The sequence below is a fragment of the Hyaena hyaena genome, unplaced genomic scaffold, assembly GCF_003009895.1.
Source record: "Hyaena hyaena isolate Hyena2069 unplaced genomic scaffold, ASM300989v1 scaffold_233, whole genome shotgun sequence".
Taxonomy (NCBI): Eukaryota; Metazoa; Chordata; class Mammalia; order Carnivora; family Hyaenidae; genus Hyaena; species Hyaena hyaena.
Window position 1 is genome coordinate 1,674,363 of NW_024080866.1, and position 23,750 is coordinate 1,698,112.

The following is a 23,750-nucleotide window of genomic DNA, read 5'->3' on the forward strand; positions in this document are numbered from 1 at the left end:
CTTTCTGCTCCTCCTGCATTCACACTCTGTCTGTCTCTCTCAAAAATAAACATTAAAAAGAAATGTTTTTTAAGTTACCTGTATTTGTTTAATCCAGCCTATTTCCTAAGGCTAAGCAAGCTAAATCTAACGGTGGTGCTGCCAGTGTAGAAGTTAAAAGACAAACGCTGAGTGGAACAACACTCTTTCTTTAGACCTCCTTCCCCGCTGGAAATCCCCAGAAAGCTTGACCTTTGGCCAACTCATTGGGTTTCCTAACTAGAGGACAACCCTGTTGGTCTTAGGCAGTTTAAAAGTGCATGAGCATTAGAGGTTTTAGCAAAACCAGAGGTTTGTTTTTTTTTTAGCATTTTCCATCACCGTACTGTGATATGCGTTTGGTGTCAGGTTTGAGTGGCTATGCCACTGTGTACTTCACAGCTTGGGGGTCTTACTGATCTGCAACTTTTTGCAGAAAAGTCATTTCAATTGCTACCAAATGAGCAATTTTACAGCTTCTGAACAAATTTAATGTATAGCCTAAGGAGGAGCAAATTACAGTAGTCTAGCCTAGAAAGGCTGAAAACACATATTAGTGTGTCAGGATTTCTGCCAGAAAAAGAAAAGTCTAGGGTTTTTTTTCTTTTTAATTGAGTATTAGCAGTAGGCTATATCTCCTAAGAGTAGCACTAAAATGAGGATGTCTACACTGTGAACATGGAAATGAACTCTTAAGTTATGGACTCAAAGTTCCAGTTCTACTTTCAGGCTTTATTTGATGTGTTATAGGTGACTTTGTTATTATATGATGTCAAGGTTGCATATTTATTCTTTAAAAGCAAGCTTTCATTGTGTTTTTGTTTAATATCAGAAAAAGCAATAGCTGCTCATTATAGTAAATTTATAAACTATAAATAAGTAAAATTGTGAAATAAGAAATCACCTATAATGCCCAAACATAACCACTGTTAACATTTAGGACTGTATCCATTCAGGGATTTTTTTCTATGCATGTATATGATAGGTATATTTAAAAATTTTATATTGGGGGCACCTGGGTGGCTCACTTGGTTAAGTGTCAGATTTTAGGTCAGGTCATTGTCTCATGGTTTGTGAGTCGAGCCCCCCATTGGGCTCCCTGCTGTCAGCTTTGGATCGTCTGTTTCCCTCTCTCTCTCTGTCCCTCCTGTGCTTGCATGTGTGTACACATACATACACACACTCTCTCTCCAAAATAAACATCAAAGGATGTGTATAAAAAATAAAGATTTGGGTCGCCCTGGATGGCTCAGTCGGTTGAGCGTCTGACTTCAGCTCAGGTCATGATCTCATGGTCCGTGGGTTCGAGCCCCGCATCCGGCTTTGTGCTGACAGCTAGCTCAGAGCCTGGAGCCTGTTTCAGATCTGTATCTCCCTCTCTCTCTGATCCTCCCCACTCATGTTCTGTCTCTCTCTGTCTCAAAAATAAATGAACTATAAAAAAAAAAAGAAGCTTCTAGGGGACAAAAAAATTAATAATAAAGATTTTATTTTTAAGTAATCTCTAAACCCAACATGGGGCTCGAACGTACAACTCTGAGATCAAGAGTTCTACGCTGTATGGACTGAGCCAGCCAGGCCCCCTATGATGTATATTTAAAACAAAAGATATGGTGCCTGGCTGGCTCAGTCAGTAGAGTATACGACTCTTGATTTCAAGGTTGCAGGTTCGAGCCCCATGTTGGGTATAAAGATCACTTAAGAATAAAATCTTGGGGCACCTGGGTAGTTCAGTCGGTTAAGCATCTGATTTTGACTCCAGTCATGATCTTGCAGCTGGTGAGTTCGAGCCCCACATCAGGCTCTGGGCTGGTAATGTGGAGCCTGCTTGGGATTCTCTCTCTCCATCTCAAAATAAATAAACTTTAAAAAATAAAAATAAATAAAATAAATTATTAAAATAAAAAATAAAAATGATTCCTAGAGAATATACTATGACATCATTTTCACTGAATAATGCATTTTGAACATCTTTCTACATTTATATATATATATGTAAATACTTATGTAATACCCAACTCTATTTTTTTTTAAGATTTTTTTTCATGTTTTTTTTTTTTAATTTATTTCTGAGAGAGAGGGAAACACAGAATCTGAAACAGGCTCCAGGTTCTGAGCTAGCTGTCAAAACAGAGCCCGATGCGGGGCTCGAACCCACAAACCATGAGATCATGACCTGAGCCGAAGTCAAACGCTCAACTGACTGAGCCACCCAGGTGCCCCTGTAATACCCAACTCTAAATGTACCCATTCATTATTATTTCCTTAGAATAATTTCTTGGTAGACTTGTTGGGTCTGACGACTTACAAAAATATTTTTCTTTTGATAACTTACAGAATTTTAAGGTAGTTGATACATACGGTCAAATTCCAGAAGTTTCTCTTATTTATTGCCTGCTTCATTCCAGAAAGATTTGACGTTACTGGCTTTGACATTTACTATTGTAGTTAAGTGTAGGATTTTCAAGCACACAAAAGTGGTTTTATCAGTGAGTCAGAATGAAGCTGCCTTTTACAATAAGCTTAAGCCACTTCCCTTTAGAGTTCTTAAACTTTTAATTTATTCAATCGTTGGCTTCTTATAGGAGCTGTAGTCAGCGTCATCCCCAGGTATCCTCTAGTGACTATTTACCCTCAGTGGAAACTGGGTGGCAGTGTTCCTGTGCTGTCACGCTGTGCCTTGTCCTTCTGTGCTAGGCAGTAGTGTTGGCAAGCTGCCAGATGAGGCAAATGTTTATGGAGGCATCCCCAGGCCCTCTTCACTCCAGTTATTCTGGATAAAATGTCACTTCTGTGGTAGCAAGCTGTTGATTGAATTTTTCAAGTCCTGATTTCACTATATCATTCTCAGAAAAAGATTTATTTTTTAATTATTGCTCATGAAATGCCTTCTCTCCGAACCCCAAAGGTCTTGTTAATTTGTTTCTGTGCACACTAACTCCCAGCTCACAGTTCCACCTGCCTCTGATCTACTCACCTTCCTCGAAGTTCTACCTTGAGTCACTGTCCTGAAAATGAATGCTTTCTTTCAAGTTCATCAGAGATGCTTATTAAAGAATAGTTTCAGTCTACGGCCATACCACCCTGAACGCGCCCGATCTCGTCTGATCTCGGAAGAATAGTTTCAAATGCCTGCTTGTTTATTTTCATCCCTGCCTGTAACTGAGGGCTCCACTTCAGAGTCTGAACATGCTGTTCTCGCAGGCCATCCTTTCCTTGCTGGGCTAATACTCCAGTTACAAGCCAGCTTCTCCCGTAGTGTTTTGACTTCAGTTCCTTCCTTTTTCTGATTAATCCATATGAGGAAATTTTTAAAAGAATCCTGAATTCCAGATTGTAGCTCTTGCTTTTTAAAAAAAAATTTTTTTTAACATTCATTTTTGAGAGACAGAGTGTGAGTGGGAAAGGGGCAGAGAGAGCAGGAGACACAGAATTTGAAGCAGGCTCCAGGCTCCCAGCTGTCAACTCAGAGCCCGACGTGGGCCTCGAACTCATGGACCGCGAGATCATGACCTGAGCTGAAGTCAGTCGCTCAACTGACTGAGCCATCCAAGTGCTCCAACTCTTGCCTTTTTTAAAACTTAACAATCTGTTCCATTCTGTTGAATCTTCAGATTCAGCTTCTGGTTTTTTTTTTTGGTAGTTAAATGTAAATGTTCTGCTAAATGGTACCATCTTGAGGATCCATCAGGAGGTGGGGTCTGGGTTGATTATCAGAGCTATTCTCATTCCAAAGTGTCCTCAGCAGGTGTGTGTGTTGTACGTGTGTGTACATGTATATACACTTATTAGAGAAAGTGCCACGTTAGCCATGACATTAATACTGACTCCAAACCTGAATGAAGTAAACATGTAAAAACACTTTCTTTCTTCCTTATTGTAGCAGACTATTTTCAGTATTACCAGTATCGTATCTGGCAGAGTACCTCATAATTAATAAAAAACATAGCTGTTAAATGTAACTGTTGGAATTATGATCTCAAAGCTTAATAAAGCTTGGTGTTTCTTCTGTTTCAGGGTTTTAACATCAAAAGTGTACAATCACAAGGTTTTAAACTGAATGTATGGGACATTGGTGGACAGCGAAAAATCAGACCATACTGGAGGAATTATTTTGAAAATACTGATATTCTTGTAAGTACTCCTTCGGAGGCATTAATTCATAGTCTTTTCTGCAGTATGTTAGGAATATTAACACTCTAATGTTCTTTCTTCTTAGTCCTTCCATTGCCGTAACATTAGTCACTATGCATTTAGGACTAGCCGGAGGCTGCAAATTATGAGAAACATCTTTTTTGTTGTTGTTTTGTTTTTATGTTTGTTTATTTTTAAGAGAGAGAGACAGAGCATGAGCAGGGGAGGAGCAGAGCGATAGGGAGACAGAATTTGAAGCAGGCTCTAGGCTCTGAGCTGTCAGCACAGAGCCTGATGCTGGGCTCAAACTCACAGTCTGCAAGATCATGACCTGAGCAGAAGTCGGACGCTCAACTGACTGAGCCACCCAGGCGCCCTGTATAACTTGTATAAGAGTTTTGCTCTTGCTCAGCAACAACATTGTGCCCACATTCACCTTGGCAAAATATTTATTAATCATCATAGTGATTTGAAAAGCAGAGGGAAATCAGAAGATCGTGCCACTGACTCCATCATCCCAAAGAGGCAACCAAGATGGTGGAAGTCCTGGAAATAATGATGCATAAGGAATGGTTGAAAAGACAGATGTTCTTCTTAAAAAAGAAACTTGGAACTGTTTTTTTGGTTGCTTTAAGAGCTATCAAGTCAGAAAGATTACCTTCATCATGAATAGTTCTAGAGGACTGAGGGAGAAGCAATTTGGTGTTAGGTGGTAGAGTTTAACTCAGAACAAGGAAAAAGTCTATCATTTTAACTGTCCAGAAGTAGAAGCAGTTGCCTCATGCATTAGGAATTCCCTGGCTCAGGCAGCATTCATTCAGGAAGGGGCTGAGATTTTAGCTCCCAGCTCACTGTCCCCTTCCATAGGACCACCGTTTCAGAATCCTGGAGATTTCACTATCCTCATACTTGATTTCTCCAACATCTCAGCTTCTCCATTCCTTCACCTCCCCTCCAGGGATTTTTCTCTCCCACCCCTACCTCAGCTTCTCAATGTCATGATCATAGCCTAAAACCAGGGGGTCTCATGAACTTGGATAGGAAAAAGAATTGCATATTCTTTTCATTAAACTCTAATGGAAAGCTTGAATTTACTACAGTGCTGCCCATAGATAAAAACTGACATGCTGGTAATGTTGTTTACCAAGACATCATCCCACATCTCAAATAACTTCACTGTCTGCTTCTGCTTCCTATGTGTCTTTCTACTAGATCATTCCATCAGCATGCACACAGCCTATGAATTCTCTTGTTCAGAAACAAAAAATCTCTTGTCCTAACTGTGTATCCCATCTAGTCCTAGTCTTCAGTCTCTCTTTATTTTTATTTACTTTTTTAAGTAGGCTTTACACCCAGGGTAGAGCCCAGTGTAAGGCTTGAACTCATGACCTGAGCTGGGGCACCCGGGTGGCTCAGTCACTTAAGTCCAACTTTGGCTCAGGTCATGATCTCATGGCTTGTGAGTTCGAGGCCCACATTGGGCTTCATGCTGACAGTGCAAAGCCTGCTTGGGATTCTCTCTCTCCTTCTCTCTGCCTCTCCCCCACTTGCACACACTCTCTCCAAATAAATAAACAAACAAAAATAAATAAATTTTAAAAATACATTAAAAAAAAAAAAAAGACCTGAACTGAGATCAAGAGTTGGACACTTAACTGGCTGAGCTACCCAGGTGTGCTCCTCAGCCTCTCTTTAAAACAAAATTCTGGGGGCGCCTGGGTGGCTTAGTCGGTTAAGCATCTGACTTCGGCTCAGGTCATGATCTCACGGTTCATAGGTTCAAGCTCCACATCAGGTTCTGTGCAGGCAGCTCAGAGCCTGGAGCCTGTTTCAGATTCTGTGTCTCCCTCTTTCTCTGTCCCTTCCCCACTCATGCTCTGTCTCTGTTTCAAAAATAAATAAAAACTATTTAAAAATGTTATTTAAGGGGCGCCTGGGTGGCTTAGTCGGTTGAGCGTCCAACTTTCGCTCAGGTCATGATCTCGCGGTTCGTGGGTTCGAGCCCCACGTTGGGCTCTGTGCTGACTGCCAGCTCAGAGCCTGGAGCCTGTTTCCGAGTCTGTGTCTTCCTCTCTCTCTGACCCTCCCCTGCTCGCGCTCTCTCACTCTCTCCTAGAAATAAATAAAAATATTTAAATAAATAAATAAATAATAAAAATGTTATTTAAAAAAAAGAGTTTTTTAAGCTCTCTGTCCTCACTTCCTCCTCCCATTCTCTTGAACTTTCCATTCAAGCTTACCAAGAATCCACATTGCTAAGGTTTTCCATCCTCCTCTTACTTAACCTATTCACACAGTTAATGAAGTCCATCTTGCTGTCCTTGAAATTTTATCTTCCTCTGTTTTCCAGAAAACCATTCTATCTCAGATGTTACTCCTCTCTCACTGGCTACTCTTCTTCAGTCTCCATTGCTGTTTTTCCCCTTGTTTCCCAACCTGCAAATGTTGGAGGGCTCTGGAATCCAGGCCTGTGCTTTTTCCTCTGGAAGTTATGGCTTAGGTGACCTCATCTAACTTCAGGGCATTAATTGCCACCTACATACTGGTGAATCCCAACCCATTATCTCCAGCAGGAAACTCTCCCCTGAACCTCAGTTTCATATATAGCCAGCTGCCTATTTGACATTTCCACTTAAGTGGCCGGTGAGTCTCTTCAACCTCAGTAGGTCCAAAACCAAATTCCTGTCTCCATCCACCCCGCCCCAAATCTCCTCCTTCTACAGTCTTCTCAGTAAATGACAGTTCCATTCATCCAAAAGCATTGGAGTTATCCTGGGCTTCTTTTCTTCTCACCTCCCACCTCTGACATATCAGCCAGTCCCGCCATTTCTACTTCAGACTATTTCTAGAATCCGACCACTGCTTTCCATCCCACTGCTACTGTGTGTTGATTATTGCCATGTCATCCTCACGAGTCTCCTTGCTTCTGCCTTTCCTCCCTCAGGTCTCTTCTCCATGCCGTATCTATAGTGATCCCATTCAAACATAAACTTCCTCATCTCAGAATAAAGCCAGCAGCTTTACAATGGCCTACGGGAGCCCCTACCTTCGGGCTTGTCTTACCTGTCTCATCTTCCCCCTGTCTAGCTTGGTGCCAGCCGCCCCAGCCTGCTTGCTGCTCCCAGGACATTGGCATACTCCCACCTCAGGGCCTTGGTCATTGCTGTCTGCAGTGCTAGGATTCTTTCCCCTAAGATATTCTTGTGGCTTATTCCCTCACCTCCTTCAAGTCTCTGCTCACATGTCACTTTTACCACTGAGACTTTCTCTGATTAGTATATTTAAAATTCTGGCTCCTATCCCTATCCTTCTGGCACTATAATTTTTCTCTGCTTTTTTTTTTTTTTCCTTTGATCAGACCTATCAGTATCAGACATGTTTTTATTTATTACCCTTCTCCCTCCTGGAATGTAATGTCCACAAAGACAGGGACTTTGCTTCCTCCCCCTCCCCCCCCCCCGCAACTGTTGTATCCCTAGTACTTAGAAGGTCAAATGAAATGGATAATTGTTATAGATGGATTCTGACATTAGGTAGAATATAGAATTATATAAATTCTTTTTTTTAATTTTTTTTTTTTATGTTTTATTTATTTCTAGGAGAGAGAGAGAGAGACAGCATGAGCAGGGGAAGGTCAGAGAGAGAGGGAGTCACAGACACAGAAACAGGCTCCAGGCTCTGAGCTGGCAGTCAGCACAGAGCCCGACGCGGGGCTCGAACCCACGAACCGCGAGATCATGACCTAAGCGAAAGTCGGACGCTTAACCGACTAAGCCACCCAGGCGCCCCTAGAATTATATAAATTCTAAATTCCCTTTCAACTCTGAAGTTCTGTGATTATGCATCATTGCGGTTAAGTCCAGGGGCTTGTTGATTCCTTCTGTATAATGGGTAGAACATTTAACTTCAGGAGGGGTTTATGAGAAGTAGTGAATTCATTTACTCCCCACAATTCTTGAATGGAGAATAATACCAAAATATAAAAGTGTGCTATGAGCAAATCAATAAACACATGAGGAACTGATGAGGACATCACACAGCCTTCTCTTATTCTGGCCTTCAGTGAAGAGAAGTTCCAGTATATACCTGGTGCCAGGTTAAAGGTTTAAATGGATGAGAAGAGGGGTGCGTGGGTGGCTCAGCCAGTTAAGTGTCTGACTCTTGATTTCGGCTCAGGTCATGAGATTGAGCTCCTTGTCAGGCTCTGTACTGACAACCCGGAGCCTGCCTGGGATTCTCTCTCTCCCTCTCTGTCTGCCCCTCCCACACCCGTGCATGCTCTCTCTCAAAATAAATAAACATTTAAAAAATAAATACATAAGGAGTGCCTGGTTGGCTTAGTTGGTTGACCTGTCTGACTGTTGATTTCAGCTCAGGTGGTTGTGATCCCAGGATCATGGGATCCAGCCCTGCGTCGGCTCTATAGCCTGCTTAAGATTCTTTCTCTTTCTTTTTGCCCCTCTCCCCAAATTGCACTCAGTCTGTCTGTCTAAAATTTAAGAAAAAAACCTGGGTGATCGCCTGGGTGGCCCAGTCAGTTAGGCACCCGACTCTTGATTTCAGCTCAGGTCATGATCCCCTACTTGTGTGAGTTCAAGCCCCACATCAGGCTCTGCACTGGCAGCATGGAGCCTGCTTGGGATTCTCTCTCTCCCTTTCTCTCTGCTCCTTCTGCACTCATGTTGTCTCTGTCTCTCTCAAAATAAACAAACTTTAAAATTTTTAATAAATAAAAAAATAATTTCAATTTAAAAAACAACAGTTCATTCCTTTTAAAAAAATTAAAAAATAAATGGATGAGAAGAAAAAGAGGAGACATCTGCATCTATGTGTTCATCCATCTATCCAGTTATTCCTCCAAAATGTATTACATATCTTCTAGGAGAATAGAAGAGAATTGCGAGAAAAGGAAATTTTTCCATTTATTATAGAAAGACACCTCTTCTATAATCTCAAATAATGTGTCCATTCTTTTTTTTTTTTTATAAGTTTCTTTATTTGTTTTGAGAGAGAGAACAAGCAGGGGAGGGGCAGAGAGAGAGAGAGAATCCCAGGCAGGCTCTGCACTGTCAGCTCAATCCCATGAACCATGGAGATCCTGACTTGAACTGAAATCAAGAGTCAGAAGTTTGGGGCACTTGTGTGGCTCAGTCAGTTAAGCATCCAACTTTGACTTGGGTCATGATCTCATGAGTTCAAGCCCCATGTCAGATTGCTGCTGTCAGCACAGAGCCTGCTTCAGATCTTTTGTCCTCTCTCTCTGCCCCCACCCCCACTCTTGCATGCTCTTTCCCAAAAATGAACATCTAGGGGAATAAAAAGAGTCAAACGCCTAACTGACTGAGGCACCCAGATGCCCCTGTGTCCATTCTTAACATACAATTTTTTTAATTTTAGAAATTTCCAAGTTTATGCAAAGGTCAAGAAAATAGAAACCTCGTATGCCTACCCATTACCTAACTTCGTTAATTTCATTTTTGGCAATCTTGTTTCATCTCCTCCTCCACCAATTCCCCCTTCTTTTTTAAGTGTTTTAAAAACAAATCTAAGCCATCATATATTATTTTACTCACAAATACTTGAAATATAAATTAAAAAGATCAGTCTCTAAATTGTTATATGCAGCTATGTGTTAGAGAAACTGCTCATTAAAAGTATTTCAGATCCTAAAATCAACAAGGAAACTCCTGGAACTAATAAGTTGTTATAATGAGTTTGCAAGATATAAGGTTAATACACAAAAGTCCATTGCTTTCCTTTATACCAGCAGTGACAATTGGCATTTGAAATGAAAAGCAAAATGCCATTTATATTAGCACCCCCAAAAAAGAAATACTTAGGCTTATATATAACAAAATATATACAGAATCTGTATGAAAAAACTACAAAACCAGTAAAAGAAATCAGAGAAGATCTAGGGGCACCTGGGTCGCTCAGTCGGTTGGGTGTCCAGCTTTGGCTCAGGTCATGATCTTGGGGTGTGTGAGTTTGAGCCCCACGTTGGGCTCTATGCTGATAGCTCAGAGCCTGGAGCCTGCTTCAGATTCTGTGTCTCCCTCTCTCTCTCTGCCCATCCCCCGCTCATGCATGTGCTTTCTCTCTCAATCTGTCTCTCTCTAAAATAAATAAACATTAAAAAATTTAAGAAAAACATCTCAGGGTTCATGAGATTAAGTCCTGCAGTGGACTCTGCACTGACAGACAGTGTGAAGTCTGCTTGGGATTTTTCTCTCTCTCTGCCTCTCCCCTGCTTGCATTCATGTGTGCACACACATACCAGTCTCTTTCTCTCTCTCAAAATAAATACTAACAAAAAAAAAAAAAAAAGGAAGATCTAAACAAATGAGATATTCCATGCTCACGGACTGGAAGACTCAGTAGGGCTAAACTGTCAAATCCACCCAGCTTGATCTATAGATTATATAGATCAGCTACAGATTTCAGCACAATCTCAAGCAAAATCCATGTGAGCTATTTTGTGGATTTGGCAAATTGATTAAATTTATCTGCAAAGGCAAAAGAGCCAGAATAGCCAACACAATACTAAAGAAGAACAAAGTTGGAGGACCGACACTACCTGGTTTCAAGACTTACTATGGGGCGCCTGGGTGGCTTAGTCGGTTAAGCGTCCGACTTTCGCTTAGGTCATGATCTTGCGGTTCATGGGTTCGAGCCCCGCATCAGGCTCTGTGCTGACTGCCAGCTCGGAGCCTGGAACCTGTTTCAGTCTGTGACTCCCTGTCTCTCTGACCCTCCCCTGCTCACGCTGTCTCTCTCTCTCTCTCTCTCCTAGAAATAAATAAAACCATTAAAAAAAAAAAAAGACTTACTATAAAGCTACAGTAATCAAGACAACACGTATTAGAGAAAGAATTGATCAACAGAACAGGATAGAGAGCTCAGTAGTAGACCCACGTGAATATTGTCAACTGATCTTTGACAAATGAGCAAGACAATTCAACAAAGGAAGGATAGTCCTTTTAGCAAATGGTTCTAGAACAATGGGACATCCATTAACTCAAGGGGCGCCTGGGTGGCTCAGTCGGTTAGGTGCCCAACTTCAGCTCATGTCATGATCTCGCAGTTTGTGGGTTCGAGCCCCGCATCGGGCTCTGTGGTGACAGCTCAGAGCCTGGAGCCTGCTTCACATACTGTGTCTCCCTCTCTCTCTGCCCCTCCTCTGCTCATGCTCTGTCTCTCAAAAATGAATAAACATTAAAATTTTTTAAAATAAAGTAAAATAAATAAACTTTAAAAAAATTAACTCAAAATGGATCTTAGACCTAAATGTAAAACCTAAACCTAAAATATTTCTAGAAGATACTATAGGAGAAAAATCTAGAAAGTCTGGGTTTTGGGTATAGCACCAAATCCACAATCCATGAAGCAAAAATTTCTAAGATATACTTTATTAGAATTTAAAACTTATGCTCTGAGAAAGATACTGTGGGTGCCTGGGTGGTTCAGTCTTTAAGCATCTGACTTCAGCTCAGGTCATGATCTCACGGTTTGTGAGTTCGAGTCCCACATGGGGTGAGCTTGAGCCCTGCTTTGGGTGAATATGCGCCCCACTTTGGGTGAGCCCCACTTCTCTCTCTCTCTCACTCCCTCCTGAGATTCTCTGCCTCTTGCTCACTTGTACCCTCTCTTTCTCAAAAAAGGAAAAAAGAAAGAAAGAAAAGAAAGACACTGTTAAGAAAATGAGGAGACAAGCCACAGACTAAGGGAAAATATTTGTAAAACACATATCTGAGAAAGTACTTATATCTAAAATATAAAAAGAACTCTTAAAACTCAACCATAAGAAAACAGAAACCCCATTAAAAATGGGCAAAAGATCTGAACAGATACCTCACCAAAAAAGATACACAGATAAGCACATGAAAAGATGTTCAACATCTTAGGGACCTGAAAATTAAAATATTGAAATGCCACTACATATCTACTAGAATGGCTAAAGTCCAAAAAACTGACAATACCAAATGCTAACAAGGATGAAGAACAACAGGAACTCCTATTCATTCCTGGTAGGACTGCAAAATGGTACAACCACTCTGAAAGATAGTTTGCAGTTTCTTACAAAGCTAAATATAGTCTTAACAAACTATGTGATCCAGCATCACTCTTCAAGGGATCTACCCAATTAGATGAAAACATATCTGCACAAAATCCAGCACATGAATACTTACAGCAGCTTTATTCATAATTACCAAAAATTGGAAGCAACTGAGATGTCCTGCTTCAGGTGAATGAATAAATAAACTGTGATACATCTGTATAATAGGATACTATTTCTTGATAAAAAGAAATGAAAAAAATGTTTATTTAATTTTTTTGATGAGCTATCAAGCCACGAAAAGACATAGAAGAAACTTAAATGTATACTGCTAAGTGAAAGTTAATCTGAAAAGGATACATACTCTCTGTTTTCAAGGATATGACATTTTTTAAAAGGCAAACTATAGAAATTAGTAAAAAGCTCTACAAATAAGAGATAGTGGTTGCCAGAACTCCCGACGGGCAGGGGGGAGGAGAGGAGGGGTTGATGAGTAGGAGACACAAAGGATTTTGAGAATGCAAACCATTCTGTATGAAACTGTAAGGTGGATACATGTTATTATGGGTCAGTTGAAACCCATAAAACTTTAAAACACAGAGAATGAACCTGATATATCCAGTATTGGTTCATGAATTATGACTAGTGGGCCACACTAATGTAAGATGTTTCTAGGGGAGGCTGAGGGAGGGAGTTGAGGTGAGGTAGGTACATGGAACTCTATGTGCTATCCGTCCAATTCTATAAATAAAAACTGCTTAAAAATGAAAGTGAATCAGTAAAACTGTAGATTCAGTCAAATCATTACACTGTACACTTTAAACTTGTACAGTGCTCTATGCCAGCTATACCTCAATACAGTTGGTGGGGGAGGGAGAGGAGCTATAGATTGTCTTGTGCTTTTGGAATCAAGAGTTAGGAAAAAGCAAATAGTTGAGAAGAATAACAGTTCAGTCTGTTCATCTGCTAGATTAGGTACTTTGAAAGAAATACCCAAATAAGAGCAGTATATAAGGACATTAGTGACCATGCGGCTCCATAAGGAGGCCTTGAAACTTTCTGCTCCACAGGTCAGGGTAATTTTAAGTCACAAGCTCTAACACCTTGAGGGTAGACTGCAAGGTACTTGTAATATGACCCAGGATTCCACACTTCTTATTAGCTGAGAGTGCCCAGGAATTATCATACAACCCAGTAAAAGTCAGTCCAGAGCTACCCCAGAGGAGCTTTCTCCAGCCACCTTAGGGCTGCCAATTCCAGACAGTGTTGTGGATTCCGAGTTAACCTTTCATTATTTTCCAGTGCTGTTTGAGATTAAACAAGTCTGGGGGAGCAGCTGAGTCCCCAGGGTTAGATTCTAAGGCTGGTGACTCAGCCCTGTCTTCCAGTTTCATAAGCAGTTTGGAGTGGCAGTGGTTGATGGGTTATATTAGTTTGTCTGTATTTAATAGTTCTTCATTGTTAGTTGAAAAGACCTATTACCCTAGCCTGCACATTGCCTAGAAGAGCAGGGTTGAAGCTTGACACATTTAGTTGCCTGGTTAACTCTTTTCATTTATCTCTAGAGTGCAATAAGAAATTCTTACTTTGGAGCAGGTGTCTGACAAACTGATCCAGACTGCCTTCTATTATTATGTAGCCAGTAAGCGAAGAATGGTTTTTACATTTTTAAATGGGGGGGGGGGGCAGATAAAGAAAAAGAAGATTTCATGACATATGAAAATAATATGGAATTTAAGGTTCAGTGTCCATAAATAAAGTACTATTGGGACACAACCACTTCTACTTTTTTACAGATTTTTTAATGGTTGCTTCTACACTACAATAACAAAGTTCAATAGTTATGAAAGAGATTGTATAGGCCACAAAGCCTAAAATATTTACCACCTGACCCCGTGCAGAAAAAGATTGACAAACCCCACTTTTAAGCATTAAATGGTTCTCTAGAGGTTTGAAAGAGTCAGGGCAACTCCTAAAAGTGCCAGTTTTTCTCAGGGAAAATGATATTAAGAACAGCTGACTTCAGTTTTAATAATTTTGAGGGAGTGACTAGGAAATAAAACTTGAGGGGTCATAAAAGGGAGGGGATAGAGTGTCTTCCATTTCTCAAGCCAGAAAATAATAGCTTTTCGACAGATTAGAAAATACATATATTTTTTCAGATATGGTACTGTTACCACTAAACTCCATTTACTTTATTACCAGTTTTTTGTTCAAATGCAATGTAATATCCACAAAGCAGCTGTCATTATTTCCATATCCAGAGGAAAGGACATCAAGTGAGATAGATCTCAAACACTGGTCTTTTGTATTATTTCCATGATATCACTCACCCTCAGCACCAATACTACTACTAGAGCACAAAGAATCAAAAACCACGTTACCCAAAAACCGTAATTGTCAATTTCAGCTTCCTTTTAGACTTTTGCTGGAGCTAACATAAAAAGCCTGCTCGTTAATGTCATCTCCCCTCGTCTCTGTCTACCCCTCTTGAGAAATACTTAGGACCAGTAAAATGACCAAAAGGTGGCAGCAGGAGGGAGGAGGACCAGACCAAGAGGAGAAATAGAGAGCTTCTCCATTCACCTGCTAGATAACTAACTAGTCTCTGGATAATCTACAGTTGGTCAAGCTTCCATCAAGAAAAAATCTTTTTCTCTATCTCTTCCTCCCACAGCCAAATAAAAAATTCAAAACAATTGCCAAAGAAGATGAGTTGGCCTTGCTTTACCTAAAGCATCATTCTGAGTACCATGGTACCAGTAATTTGATTTCAGAATAGTTTTATGAAACTTGATTTTTGAAGGTTTTAAGGTCAGTCAGAAGCACTATAAACATTTAACTTTCCCTGATATTTTCAGAGTATTTTTTTAGTAGTAGGTTTTTTGTTTTGTTTTAATTAAAAAGGTTTTGTTATAGGGCGCCTGGGTGACTCAGTCGGTTAAGCAACCGACTTCGGCTCAGGTTATGATCTCATGGTTTGTGGGTTCAATCCCCACGTCGGGCTCTCTGCGGACAGCTCAGAGCCTGGAACCTGCTTCGGATTCTGTGTCTCCCTCTCTCTCTGCCCCTCCCCCATTCATGCTCTGTTTCTGTCTAAATAATAAACATTAAAAATTTTAAGAAAAAGGTTTTGTGAATGTTTGTTTATTTTTGAGAGAGAGAAACAGTGTGAGTGGCGGCGGGAGGGTGGGGGTGGACGGTGTGGACAGAGAGAGAGAGACAGAGTCTGAAGCAGGCTCCATATGAGCTGTCAGCTCAGAGCCCGACATGGGGCTCGAACCCATGAATTGTGAGATCATGACCTGAGCTGAAATTTGATGCTTAACCAGCTGGGCCACCCAAGTGCCCCTATTCATTTGTTTTGACAGAGAGAGTGAGCTGTAGAGGAGCAGAGAGAAAGAGTCCCAGACTCTGAGCTGTCAACACAGAGCCCGATGCAGGGCTCAATCTCACGAACTCTGAGATCATGACCTGAGCTGAAACCAAGAGTCATACACTTAACCAGCTGAGCTACCCAGGCACCCTTTGGATTAAAAAGTTTCTTAAAAAATTTTTTGCATGACTAGATTAACAGCTATTAAAAAAAAAAAAATAGGAGGCTACCCTTATCCTTAGCTATTAACCAGAAGAAAACAGATACTTGTATGAAGACATGAAGACACTGGACAGCACTAGGGAGGGGAGGTGACAGGGAAAAGAACATGCCACTGCAGAAAAACAGATTTGTGGGATCACCAGAACCTGGCCTGTGCTAATAACTTTTCACTTGGCCCTTTTAATACATGTGGCAGTTATTTTATAGACTCCTGGAATTATTGCGTGGTAATTTTCAAATTACCTACTAAATGATAGGATTTATGTGTAGTTTATTAAAATTTTCCTTTTGAATTTTTTTAAAGTAATCTCTACCCCTAACATAGGGCTCAAACTAAAAACCCAGAGAGAGAGAGATCAGTCACAGGCTCCACCAACCGAGCCCGCCACGTGCCTTTTTTTGTATCTTTTAATGAAAATGTTTCCTGTGAAATTTCATGTCAAAGCAATAAATAGCAAGTAATTTAGCAATTTTGAGTTAAAAATGTCTTCCCATTCACCTTCAGACTCTGTCTAGTATTTGGTAATCTTTCTTGTGTGTGATTTAAACCACCTTTCCCTCCTCACTTCTCTCCAGCTGCCTGTTTTTCATCATGTCAGACATCAGTTTCCTCACTGTATCTTTGTCTTCTCAGCCTTGTCTCAGCCTCCTCTTTCCACTCTTCCCTTCTTACACCCTTTGCTCCCAAGCAGAGTTTTTCCTACTTTATAATTTCTTTCTTGCCCAATGACCTGCTTGCTGCCTTCAGGCAGCCCTCTGAGCCCCAGACCCCCTCCCACTGATCACCGGACCCTCTTCCCTCCCTTGCACTTTTGCCTGAGTGAAGACCATCCTAGTTGCCTGTAGACCCCAGCTAAGTCCAATCAACTCTACATTGAGGTTTACTCTCCCATTGCATTCCTTCTTTCCACATCTATGTTTATACAATGCCTGCTACTTTAAAAAGATTTTTTTAATGTTTATTTATTTTTGAGCGAGGGAGAAATAGTGTGAGCTTTGGGGGGCGGGGCAGAGAGATAAGGAGACATAGAATCTGAAGCAGGCTCAACAAGCCATGAGATCATGACCTGAGCCGAACTTGGACATTTAACCAACTGAGCCACCCAGGTGCCCCTACAACATCTGCTACTTTAAAAATGCTAGCCCCTTCAGGAGAAAAAGCTACCACCATGGTCTACATGTTTACTTATCAGTCAGTGTCAAATCTGGGGTATCTGTAGTGTGCAGAACCCATTAACACATGTATTGACATTGAGTCAGTAATATTAACATTAACAATAATAAACGCAAACAAAAAACAAAACCCAAGACCAAACACATCCATCTTTCATCCTCCTGTGCTTCTCCATGAAAGAAACATAGGTAGAAATATAGGGTATTCTTCAGAGGAAAGGCTGAAACTCGGTTCCTGCTATAGTATTTGGCACTAATTACTCTAAATGAGAGAGCATTAAGCAAAGGAATTTTAATTTTTTTTTCAAAAGAGAGTGAATTTTCACAGTAGCACAGAATCGGACCTGCATACAGAAATGCGTGTGTGCATTATAGCGTACCAGTTTATGCAGTTGAAGAGAGGTAAAGGTGGGACTTGCAGATTGGTTTTTTGTTGTTGCTTTTTGGTGAATATGCTATTTTATTTATTTATTTTTAACATTTACTCATTTTTGAGAGAGTGCAAGTGGGGGAGGGGCAGAGAGAGAGGGAGACACAGAATCCAAAGCAGGCCTCAGGCTCTGAACTGTCAGCACAGAGCCCGACGTGGGGCTCAAACCCATGAAGCACAAGATCATGACCTGAGAGCCAAAGTCTGCCGCTTAACCAACTGAGCCACCCAGGCACCCCTGAATACGCTCTTTTAAAAGAGTGTTTCCATAATACCATTAGTTTAATAACAGTTCTTTTTTAATTTTTTTAACGTGTCTTTAGGGGCGCCTGGGTGGCTTAGTCGGTTAAGCGTCCGACTTTCGCTTAGGTCATGATCTCGCAGCTCGTGGGTTTGAGCCCCGCGTCGGGCTCTGTGCTGACTGCCAGCTCGGAGCCTGGAGCCTGTTTCAGTCTGTGACTCCCTCTCTCTCTGACCCTCCCTTGCTCACGCTGTCTCTCTCTCTCTCCTAGAAATAAATAAAAACATTTAAAAAAAAATTAAAAAAATAAATAAAGTGTCTTTATTTTTTAAGAGAGATGGACGTTTAACCAACTGAGCCACCCAGGCACCCCTAGTAACAATTCTTTAAAGAAAGTTTGCAGGGGTACCTGGATAGCTCAGTCAAACATCTGACTTTTGATTCTGGCTCAGGTCATGGATCTCATGGTTCATGAGCTTGGGCCCCCCATCAGACTCTGCGCTGACAGTGTGGAACCTTCTTGGGGTTCTTGCTGCCCCACTCCTCTCTCAAAAATAAATTAACATTTTTTGGGGAGCCTGGGTGGCTTAGTTGGTTGGGCATCCGACTTCAGCTCAGGTCATGATCTCACGGTTCGTGGGTTCAAGCCCTGCATCGGGCTCTGTGCTGACAGCTAGCTCGGAGTCTGGAGCCTGCTTCGGATTCTGTGTCTCCCTCTCTCTCTGACCCTCCCCTGTTCACGCTGTCTCTCTCTCTCAGAAATAAATAAAAAACATTAAAACAAATTTTTTCAAATAAATAAACATTTTTTAATAAAAAAGAAAATTTGCAAATTTGATCATTTTTAAGATTAGCAACTGGGAAAACATTTAATATGTCGTTTAATAAAAAAAGGCCTACAAAATTATATCTCTAATTTTCTTTTTTAATTATGAAGAAGAATTAGAAGGGAATTTTCATAAGAAATTAAAATAATGAACGTGTTTGGGTTCTAAAACTATAGATGATTTTTCTTTTTTGGTCTTCATTTCCCTTATCATTATTATAGGATGTTATTTATGCAATTAATAAAATTCAGTGATGGGAGGAAAAGCTTGGGATTTATAATTTTAACAGAGAATCTCAAGACTTCTCTTACTTCTGGCAAAGCCTGTGCCCTTGCTATTTCCAGTACTTGATCTTAACCTCCCGGCAAGCCTAAGAAGGTTGGAATGGAATGGAGATCGGTGGGTCTCCTACTTCAGCACCTGAAGTCAGCGTGTAGTTAATATCGCAGAATGTCCTTTCCGAGCCATGATGTTCCAGAACTATAGCATTTGTGAATGCCTCAAAACACCATCCCTTCCTGACAATTTGGGAAGCAGAACAGCAGAGTGCTTAAGAGCACCTGTGGACTTTACTGTCAGGTAGGCCTGCGTTTTAATCCCACCCCATCTTGTTGCATACCAGATAGAACTTGGACAAGAAAATTAACTTCTTTGGGCTCATGTTTGTCTTAGTGTAAAACGGGAAAATAATGAAACTGATCTTAAAGAGTCATAAAGACAATTAACAGGGTAGATCTAAGCAAGAATGTTTAATGAGTACACAACACACGTAGCTGTTTTGGTCCTGCTTGGTTCTCCTGACATCTCTTAGCTGGACATATTTTCTGGATATCCCCATTTAACAATCAAGTAATTAATCAGTTTACTTTGCATCCCTATATGAAGTAAGAGTTTTCAGCTCAGTTTTATATGCTGTACTAATGAGAAATCTACTGACTGGGGATTCTTTGCTCCTTCCGCAGAAAGTGCCCCATATTTTTCCATACCTGCTTATTGAAGTAACTTTCTCCTTTTACTTTACAGATATATGTAATTGACAGTGCAGACAGAAAAAGATTTGAAGAGACGGGTCAGGTAAATAATTCTTCTGTTGAGATATTTTTCAAATTCCTGGGTATTCATTAATCTACCTTGTAAATGTATGAGTGAGAGAGGTATTGTTTTTTAACCTTTGCAGTTTAAACAAGGCAGTCATTCTGGCAAGCAGGCAGAAATACCAGTTGGGAAAAAACAAGACAAAACAAAACAAAAACAGGAAAAAAAGGTTGCCTGAAAGGAAATTAGTTGAGAATCCTTTAAACTATTTTTTGATTACAGCCTTTTAGTTTTAGTCAAATTAAATAAACAAGATATAAGCAAATGGACCTTACCAGCATGCCCAAAAACTCTTAAAGTTTCTTCCTAGGCCACTTAGAAATGAACCCCGAGGAGCAGTCCACTTGTCATTTCTGGATACATTTTTCAATACCAACCTAATTGATCCAAGGGTACCTTTGACAAATGTGAAGGGATGGGAGGAAATATGCAAGCCAAGACTAAGCTGCCCTTGCTTCCAAACCAAGAGATAGATATGCTTTGAACTCATATATGGCTTCAGATGGAAAGTACATGTCAACATGATTACACAGTGCGATTTGTGTACACAATTTTAAATAGAGAAGCAGTGGGCATAGACCATTTTACCAAGACTGAGTATACTGATAAGGAGCAAGAAGAATGACCTCTTAAGAGAAGTGTGCAGAATCCTTGGCCTGTGTCCTAAACTGCCACAGGTGGCCTTCCAAAAGTAGTATTTCCCCATGTTTATGTTCCTTTTTCCTGAAAATTAGTTTGAGAACTTTCCAGACTCCTGGAGACAGCCCCTCTCCTTTACATACCCTGATAATTCCTCTATCATCACCCATGTGAAACAATGCTAAACATGAGCTTAGGGGTAAAGGGTGTTATAGAATGATCTGCCTCTTGAACCCTCCAGTTCCCTTTGACAGCCCAAGTGCCCTAAGTAGCTAAAATGTGAATTTCATAGGGAAGAGGGGAGTCCTCTTAGGTAAATACACACCCTCTCCTCTGCTTATTGCAGACAGAATCAACATGCAGTATAGACCCCAGTCGGTAACCACAACATCAGAGATGTTGCCAGAAGGATTTTAGGATGTGGGTTTGATGAAGTGCGGTGCACATGCATGCATTTTTGAAGGAAACAGAATTTTCCTAAAGTCTAAACAGTCTCTAAAGTCATTGTCATTTTCAGTTTAAAATGTGAGTGTGTGTGCACGCACGCAGGCCTCCTGAAAGTCATTTGCAGATAATAGCCTTGAGTAAGTTTTAAATCTCTGTCCACAGCCTGTGTTCTCCTTTTAACAGCGTTTCTTAAATGTATTGAAATGCAGATTCCTAGGCCCTACCTCAAACTTCCCACAATCAGCATCTCTGGGGTGGGCCCAGGAATCTGCCAGGGAATTCTTCTACAGGCTCAAGTTTGAGAACCACTGTCCTTGGAAACTGCTAGTTGATCAGCTTAATACTTCTGGGTTTTGTTTTGTTTTTTTCTAATTAGAAGTACATGATTAAATATCATAGATTTCATCCTTCCCTTCCCATCCATTTCCAAAATGATCCAGGAATTAGCTGAATTACTGGAGGAAGAAAAACTAAGTTGTGTGCCAGTGCTCATCTTTGCTAACAAGCAGGATTTGCTCACGGCAGCCCCTGCCTCCGAAATTGCAGAAGGACTGAATCTGCACACCATCCGGGACCGCGTCTGGCAGATCCAGTCCTGCTCAGCTCTCACGGGGGAGGGCGTTCAGGTGAGATTAAGGGAAGCCTTGGTTACCTGGCAACGCGGCACCCAACCAACGAGGTCTGTCTCACTGTTTGGGCTGATCTAGATAGAAAAAGATCTGAAACAAATAGCTTTCGATTGGTAGATGAACCGCTTCGGGATGTGAAGGGCATGGGGGAATTTGGTTCTTTTTACTTAGCAACCAATCTGATAATCATTAACTGTTTCAGGAAAGCCACAGATAAACCACCCCCCACACGGGACAAACGATCCCACTGGGTAGAAGGTCAGAACAGAAGACCTTCGAAGATGCTTTCTAACTCTAGGATTCTCTGATGACTGGGTTGGGAGTTTTGTGTTGTGTCTGATATTATGGATGCTAAATACTTGTGCTCCTGCGGTAATGCCATCAACAATACGCACACCAGTTATCCTGGAAGTGTTTTGATTTTTCCGTTGGCTATCTCCACTGCCCACAGGCTTGGTGTCTCTTTCCTGTTACTTCAGGTTGGTTTCCCACCGGGAGGCTTCTGCTAACAGAAAGCCCCATGCTTTATACTGAAGAACTGGCTGTATCCCAGATCCTGAGAGCCTGCATCCTCAAAGAATGATAAACCATTTCAGCCCTGATGCTTCCCACCAAGCAGCCTCAAACCAGTTGACACTCAGGGCTACTTCTTTATGCTGGGGCCCCAGCATGTTCCTCATGCCTCATTCTAAACATCTACATCCAGTGTACCTGCCAGGAAGGGACATGGTGCTGGGAGAACCAGACAGTGCTGCTCTAGGGTGTTGTGGGGGGTAACCAACATCTGAAGAAATGGTATCTTCCCTCATTGCCATATGAGGCGTGTCATAGCATGGCTGGTGTGCTTTTCCCTCAACTTGGTGTGTTGGGATTTGATTCTCAGCTTTTGTCCTGCAGCCTCTTTTCCTTCTAATATACCCTTTTCCACTCTCTCCTAAGACATTTGACATTGATTTGTCTTAAAACTGCCTGACTACTTTTATCTCAAGCAAATAATCACTTCCAAGAATTATCTCGGTTGTTCCATCTGTTTGCTGCCTTGGCTTTTTTCTTTTGTTACACAAACAGCCAGGGCCTGGTCCCGTGCTTGGCTACTAGATCTGAGAGGGCAGACCAGTCAGCACAGGACTGGTGCCTCCTCCTCCACACTCCTCAATACCTGCACCCTCAAAGACTCCCTGTGCGCCTGCGCAGTGCGGGACTCTCAAGTAGCCAGACATTAGCTTGGCTGTGTCCCCAGAATGGGTGGCAGAGCTCTGCGGGGTTCTGTGAGCTTTAGGTCGGGGGAGGGACAGATGTGGACTCTTACTTATTTCCTTCCTTCCTAGACTCTGGCTCTAAAAGTAATATATTAAAAATAATTGTCAATCATATACAAGTATATAAAACTAAAAACCAAGAACTTCTTTACTCTCCCCTAATCCTGCTTGACAAAGGAGCTAATCCCACTAATAGTTTTTTCTTCTCATAAAATGGCAGTTACATGTGTGATTATAGGTCTATCAGGTTTCAAATTAACTGCACTTTTCAGCTTAATTTACAACTCAGGATGTAGTATACCTTTTTGATAGGTAAACTCTGATCATTTTATTTAGCTTCTCACTAAAAAAAAAGAACCCAAGTTTTGCCCAAGGCAATTCCCTGGATTGTGCATAAAAAGCTATTCAGGCGGCCTGAGGTTATTTTAGTGAGGAGGCGGCCCAGGAGAAGATAGTAGCTTTCTTGTGTTTGCACAAACTACTTCAGGAAGAGGATTCTGTCTCTAAATGGTTTAGAACGCAAATACAGAAAGTAGAGGACAGGGGTGCCTGGCTGGCTCAGTCAATAGAGCATGTGACTCTTGATTTTGGGATTGTGAGTTCGAGCTCCACTTTGGGTATAGATTATTTTAAAGAAAAGGAAGAAAGTAGAGACCACCTTGAGTTGGGGACTCTAAAGGTGGGACTAGAGAAGATAAATACATTTGTGTGTATACCCCTGAGAGAGTGGGAACTGACTGCTCTGTAGTCTTCACTGGGCCAGAGTGCCAAAAGGAAGAAAAAGCAAAGCTGGAATTAACAGTGAGCTTCTTGTTTCTACAGCCAGCCTTAGGGATGTCAGAAGGAGGGCTAGAGTTATCTAGAATCAGTATTTAGAGTAGTGGCATTCAAGTGAAGGGTGCCTGCCTCGGCTCCGCTCCCCCTCTCCAGTCAGGTGGAGATTACACGGGTAGAGAGCTCTGTGTCCCTGGCTGTGTCATCACCACTCTAGACATGGCGTTCCCTTTAAGTCACAGGATCTTCCACAAAAGAGGCAGTGAGCTATCCCACAGAGGGTGGGGGTGGCAGGGGAGGGCTTTAAAATCAGCCAGTTTGAATCCAGTAAGACAGTCACGTGTGGTTTGATTTTGTTCAGAAAGTTCTTCTCAGATCAGGGACCTTCAGCAACCAGGTTCAAAGGGAATGATATCAAGAGAGATACAAC

At 41.3% G+C, this 23,750-nt stretch overlaps 1 protein-coding gene across 2 annotated transcripts in view; it reads left to right on the top strand.

Annotated features, from left to right (window-relative positions):
* Positions 1-23,750, top strand: part of ARL3 (ADP ribosylation factor like GTPase 3) — a 39,302-nt gene that overhangs the window by 8,944 nt on the left and 6,608 nt on the right. For both annotated transcript variants that reach the window (XM_039243928.1, XM_039243929.1), the window contains exons 3-5: positions 4,036-4,152; positions 19,501-19,551; positions 21,099-21,284. In XM_039243928.1, coding sequence (XP_039099859.1) covers positions 4,036-4,152; positions 19,501-19,551; positions 21,099-21,284 — 354 coding nt within the window. The remainder of the gene's footprint in view (positions 1-4,035; positions 4,153-19,500; positions 19,552-21,098; positions 21,285-23,750) is intronic.